This window comes from Oncorhynchus kisutch, unplaced genomic scaffold (assembly GCF_002021735.2).
Source record: "Oncorhynchus kisutch isolate 150728-3 unplaced genomic scaffold, Okis_V2 scaffold601, whole genome shotgun sequence".
In the NCBI taxonomy this organism is placed as follows: Eukaryota; Metazoa; Chordata; class Actinopteri; order Salmoniformes; family Salmonidae; genus Oncorhynchus; species Oncorhynchus kisutch.
This window is the reverse complement of record NW_022262546.1, coordinates 322791-329331: the sequence shown is the minus strand read 5'-3', so window position 1 is coordinate 329331 and position 6541 is coordinate 322791. Positions and strand designations below refer to the sequence as shown.

The following is a 6541-nucleotide window of genomic DNA, read 5'->3' as shown; positions in this document are numbered from 1 at the left end:
AGTCTAAAACTCAAAGGTAATCAGTAAGACTTACCCAGTAGACTGGCGACGATAGACACTAATCCTGTCCCTGATCCCAGTTCCAAAACCTGCTTTCCTTTCAGATCTATCACATCAGTATTGGTCTCCAGGTAGTTACATAGAGCCAACGCCTGCAGGGGAGCAAATACATTATATGTGTAGCCTATCACCACCTAGTGGTCCATCACGTGTTGCAGGTAGGACCTTTATAGAAGTCCACCACTAGGTGGCAGTAGTCCATTTGTCTGTTTCCCTGTAGAAGAGCAATCTGAATAGGAAGGCCAGAAGACACCTGTTGTTCCATGTGAGTGTTTGGTGCATTGATTTATCCTGCCGACAACGCCAAATGTAGTGATTTATCCTGCCGACAACGCCAAATGTAGTGATTTATCCTGCCGACAACGCCAAATGTAGTGTAGAACTGTACTCACTGCTGGCCATATCACTCCGCCATGGGAGTCCATTGCCTCGACGATGTTGATTTTGTGCCCAGCATAGAAGTAGACCTCTCTGTCCAGTCGTATCCAGGGGACGTGGGTATTATCCAGCTGGGCATCTCCTGTATCCTTGGTGTCCAGCTCCTCTACACAGGAATGGAACAAACCACTCATTCACATTCTAATGGGGATGGATCAAACCATTTCTATTTCCTGGGTGTGTACTGTCAATGGTAGACTTGTGTTGTTGAATGATTGAGTCTGAGTATCTAGGCATTAAAAAATGATGTCAATGACTCACCGATGTCTTCGTCAGTCGCTTCGGTGCTACAGCGGGAGTTAGTGTTTTCTGCATCATCATCATCCCCATATCCTTCATCACTATGTTCCAACGTCTGTTTCTCCCATGCTTGGCTACTGCCATCAGCTGCATCAGCTTCCTCCTCCAAACTGTTGTCTTGTTCCTCTGACCTTTTATCTGCCTCCACAACAATCTGTTCGACCCAGACTGGTCTCTCCTCCCGTTGGACATTTGAGTCCTGAGTGTCTGCCTCCTCTGCACAAGAAACACAAAGAAGACCACAAGTCAATCCATGAAGAGTAGCTGCTGCATGTGGAGTAGCTAATGGGGGATCTTAATAAACTAAACTAATTCAACAACACAATGAGATCAGCTCCTGGTCTTTTAGAACAAATATTTACATTAGGTTGAATGCTCACCAAGACCCTCAAGCTCTGATTCGGAGGTAGAACGTGAGCCAGCAGAATTTTGCTGCTCTTCGTCGTCTCTGCAAACCTGAGAGTCTACCTGGTTTTCTCTGTCCTTGTTCTCCTCTTTCAGTCCCTCCTTCTGCGTCTCGTCTTCTTCCTCATTCTCAGTTGTTTGATCTGCTTCAAACTCTTCCTCCTTTTCCTCTAAACCATTTTCCCCCACCTGTAAACAGACATGTTCTTCCTCCTCCTCTTCCTGTTGTTTTCCTGGGACCAGCTCTGGTTCCTCCTCCTCTTCCTGTTGTTTTCCTGGGTCCAGCTGTGGTTCCTCCTCTTCCTGTAGTTTTCCTGAGTCCAGCTCTGGTTCCTCCTCCTCTTCCTGTTGTTTTCCTGGGTCCAGCTGTGGTTCCTCCTCTTCCTGTAGTTTTCCTGAGTCCAGCTCTGGTTCCTCCTCCTCTTCCTGTTGTTTTCCTGGGTCTAGCTCTGGTTCCTCCTCCTCTTCCTGTTGTTTTCCTGGGACTAGCTCTGGTTCTTCCTCTTCCTGTTGTTTTCCTGGGTCCAGCTCTGGTTCCTCCTCCTCCTCTTCCTGTTGTTTTCCTGGGTCCAACTCTGGTTCCTTCCCCTCTTCCTGTTGTTTTCCTGGGTCTAGCTCTGGTTCCTCCTCCTCTTCCTGTTGTTTTCCTGGGTCTAGCTCTGGTTTCTCCTCTGTTTCTCGACACGTGCCCATTAATATGTTTACTTCTCCAATCTCAGCCAGCAGTGTGGTGTTGAAGGTGTTCTGGAAGTTCTCTGTGAAGCTCAGGTCTGTCTTGAGGCGGACCTTGTTGGCCCAGATCAGAGTGGTTCCTGAGGACCACATTAGAAATAAGCATAATTTAATGCTTTCATGTGTTATATTCTGGGATTCTTTAAACAGTTCAATCAACCAATCAATCAATCAACCTGGACGGCAGAAGTATCTCATGGTGAACAGCAGCTCTTCCAAGTAGTCATGGTGATACACCACGTCAGCCGCCAGCACGTAGTCATAGCGATAGACAGATCTGGGGTAGATGCGTTCCACGTCAGGACCCCAGGACAGAGCTGCAGCTTGGGGAGTGTTCCTACAGCGCCCTCTTGTGTTACGGAGCAGGTTGGCTCTCAGGTTACCTATGATCTCTGGTAGGTCTGTAGCTGTGACCCAGGCACCTGGGGACAGGAAGCACTCTGTTATTCAACTAACAGACACACAGGTGGCCAGTACCAAATCAACCCCTAGCCACAACTAAGGTTGGATAGGTGTAAGTGGTATAGAATGCCGGGACCTCCTCCACCTAGCTAGCCACATTGATAGGACCTCCTCCACCTTGATAGGACCTCCTCCACATTGATAGGACCTCCTCCACCTTGGTAGAACCTCCTCCACCTTGCAATCCACCTTGATAGGACCTCCTCCACCTTGCAATCCACCTTGCTAGCCACCTTGATAGGACCTCCTCCACCTTGCAATCCACCTTGATAGGACCTCCTCCACCTTGCTAGCCACCTTGATAGGACCTCCTCCACCTTGCAATCCACCTTGATAGGACCTCCTCCACCTTGCTAGCCACCTTGATAGGACCTCCTCCACCTTGCTAGCCACCTTGCTAGCCACCTTGATAGGACCTCCTCCACCTTGCTAGCCACCTTGCTAGGACTTCCTCCACCTTGCTAGCCACCTTGATAGGACCTCCTCCAACTTCCTAGCCACCTTGCTAGGACCTCCTCCACCTTCCTAGCCACCTTGCTAGGTCCTCCTCCACCTTGCTAGCCACCTTGATAGGACCTCCTCCACCTTGATAGGACTTCCTCCACCTTGATAGGCTAGGTAGAAATTTCACCATATTACTTACACCTCTCTGATCTTCTCAGATGTACAATATGAGTACATTTAATGCCCAGACTCACCTAGGAGTGTGGCTACAATAGACACTAGGCCAGGACCTGCTCCTAGCTCCAGCACTGCCTTGTCCACCAGGTTCAACTGCTCAACGTTGGTCTCTAGGTAGTGACACAGAGCCAACGCCTGCAGGCAACCAGAGTTACTATAGAAACCATCATTATAGTTGTTATAACTTCAACCATAGTTACTATAGAAACCATCATTTTAGTTGTTAGAACTTCAACCATAGTTACTATAGAAACCATCATTATAGTTGTTAGAACTTCAACCATAGTTACTTTTGAAACCATCATTATAGTTGTTATAACTTCAACCATAGTTACTATAGAAACCATCATTTTAGTTGTTAGAACTTCAACCATAGTTACTATAGAAACCATCATTTTAGTTGTTAGAACTTCATCCACAGTTACTATAGAAACCATCATTATAGTTGTTAGAACTTCAACCATAGTTACTTTTGAAACCATCATTATAGTTGTTAGAACTTCAACCATAGTTACTATAGAAACCATCATTTTAGTTGTTAGAACTTCAACCGTAGTTACTATAGAAACCATCATTATAGTTGTTAGAACTTCAACCATAGTTACTATAGAAACCATTATTATAGTTGTTAGAACTTCATCCATAGTTACTATAGAAACCATCATTATAGTTGTTAGAATTCAACCATAGTTACTATAGAAACCATTATTATAGTTGTTAGAACTTCATCCATAGTTACTATAGAAACCATCATTATAGTTGTTAGAACTTCAAACATTGTTACTATAGAAACCATCATTATAGTTGGTAGAACTTCATAAATCATCATCACCATCCTCATCACCACCATCAATCATCATCCATCATATTAATTAATCGTATTAATTCATCGTTATCCTACATCCATCCATGAATGACATGTTAAATAGTAGACTAACTCACTGCTATCATTGTTATCTATGAATGTCATGTTAAATAGTAGACTAACTCACTGCTATCATTGTTATCTATGAATGTCATGTTAAATAGTAGACTAACTCACTGCTATCATTGTTATCTATGAATGTCATGTTAAATAGTAGACTAACTCACTGATATCATTGTTATCTATGAATGTCATGTTAAATAGTAGACTAACTCACCGCTATCATTGTTATCTATGAATGTCATGTTAAATAGTAGATTAACTCACTGCTATCATTGTTATCTATGAATGTCATGTTAAATAGTAGACTAACTCACTGCTATCATTGTTATCTATGGATGTCATGTTAAATAGTAGACTAACTCACTGCTATCATTGTTATCTATGAATGTCATGTTAAATAGTAGACTAACTCACTGCTATCATTGTTATCTATGAATGTCATGTTAAATAGTAGACTAACTCACTGCTATCATTGTTATCTATGAATGTCATGTTAAATAGTAGACTAACTCACCGCTATCATTGTTATCTATGAATGTCATGTTAAATAGTAGATTAACTCACTGCTATCATTGTTATCTATGAATGTCATGTTAAATAGTAGACTAACTCACTGATATCATTGTTATCTATGAATGTCATGTTAAATAGTAGACTAACTCACTGCTATCATTGTTATCTATGAATGTCATGTTAAATAGTAGACTAACTCACTGCTATCATTGTTATCTATGAATGTCATGTTAAATAGTAGACTAACTCACTGCTATCATTGTTATCTATGAATGTCATGTTAAATAGTAGACTAACTCACCGCTATCATTGTTATCTATGAATGTCATGTTAAATAGTAGATTAACTCACTGCTATCATTGTTATCTATGAATGTCATGTTAAATAGTAGACTAACTCACTGCTATCATTGTTATCTATGAATGTCATGTTAAATAGTAGACTAACTCACCGCTGGCCAGGTGACAGCACCGTAAGAGTCCAAGGCCTCAAAGATGCTGATCTCCTCTCCTACGTAGCAAAACACCTCTTTACCAAACTTGGAGTAGGTAGTGGGGGCCCAGGCCTGCTCCTTCTGCTGCTGGGGTTCAGTCTCCTTGGCTTTGTCATCTGATTCCTCCTCACCGTCTATCACTGTTGTCTCGCTATCATCTTTCTCATCCTCTACTGTAATGAAAGCAGTGTCCTTCTCATCTTTGTGATTTGTGCCTAAAGGATCCATAAAAATCTGAAATACGATTATTTTACATCAACTGCACTGATGTTGCAATGACAAGTTAGCTACTAATGGTACAGCCAGCACTCTCTACAGGCTCAGTCTCTACTAATGGTACAGCCAGCACTCTCTACAGGCTCAGTCTCTACTAATGGTACAGCCAGCACTCTCTACAGGCTCAGTCTCTACTAATGGTACAGCCAGCACTCTCTACAGGCTCAGTCTCTCCCACACTTTGTAAACCCCAAGTCCAACACTTGAGTTTTTATCTCTCTCCCCCTCTCCCTAACTTCACCCCTCCCCGAACCATGTTTGGTAACAACATATTTTTCCCCGCTAACAGTCTGTCAAAGCTAAGTACTGTAATGAAATCCTGACCCCCTTAGACACCCTTCCACAGCCCTCGTTCATTCCCCATATGGACTGCCTCACAGCGGAGTTGACGAGAGAGCAGAAATGGCCGCTTTTAAAACCCTTTATCAAACCAAAAACCATCACCCACCTACTGCAGTCCTTGGTTTTATTTGGTCAGTGGGGTTTTGGGGGTCAACCCTCCACCTTTCTGTCTTGGTTTTCCATCTCGTACTTAACGAATCAATGATTAATGAAGTATTTTTCTCTTCTTCTTGTTGAAGATCTTTCTAACTGAATCTTAGGAAATCTCAGAGTCGAGGTTTTAAGACTGATCAGAATCCTCCTGGGTCGTCTCAGAGTCGAGGTTTTAAGACTGATCAGAATCCTCCTGGGTCATCTCAGAGTCTAGGTTTTAAGACTGATCAGAATCCTCCTGGGTCGTCTCAGAGTCGAGGTTTTAAGACTGATTTGAATCCTCCTGGGTCGTCTCAGAGTCGAGGTTTTAAGACTGATCAGAATCCTCCTGGGTTGTCTCAGAGTCGAGGTTTTAAGACTGATCAGAATCCTGCTGGGTCGTCTCAGAGTCGAGGTTTTAAGACTGATCAGAATCCTGCTGGGTCGTCTCAGAGTCGAGGTTTTAAGACTGATCAGAATCCTGCTGGGTCGTCTCAGAGTCGAGGTTTTAAGACTGATCAGAATCCTGCTGGGTCGTCTCAGAGTCGAGGTTTTAAGACTGATCAGAATCCTGCTGGGTCGTCTCAGAGTCGAGGTTTTAAGACTGATCAGAATCCTGCTGGGTCGTCTCAGAGTCGAGGTTTTAAGACTGATCAGAATCCTGCTGGGTCGTCTCAGAGTCGAGGTTTTAAGACTGATCAGAATCCTCCTGGGTCGTCTCAGAGTCGAGGTTTTAAGACTGATCAGAATCCTCCTGGGTCGTCTCAGAGTCGAGGTTT

The 6541-nt window shown here is 43.4% G+C and overlaps 1 protein-coding gene across 1 annotated transcript in view; it reads right to left on the bottom strand.

Moving 5' to 3' along the window:
• Positions 1-5474, bottom strand: part of LOC109885368 (uncharacterized) — a 6180-nt gene extending 706 nt beyond the window's left edge. The window contains exons 1-7 of the mRNA XM_031815765.1: positions 4971-5474; positions 3096-3213; positions 2112-2357; positions 1179-2015; positions 760-1014; positions 453-604; positions 35-152 (exon numbers count right to left, since the gene is read on the bottom strand). Coding sequence (XP_031671625.1) covers positions 35-152; positions 453-604; positions 760-1014; positions 1179-2015; positions 2112-2357; positions 3096-3213; positions 4971-5240 — 1996 coding nt within the window. The 5' untranslated portion in view covers positions 5241-5474. The remainder of the gene's footprint in view (positions 1-34; positions 153-452; positions 605-759; positions 1015-1178; positions 2016-2111; positions 2358-3095; positions 3214-4970) is intronic.
• Between the last annotated feature and the right edge of the window lie 1067 nt (positions 5475-6541).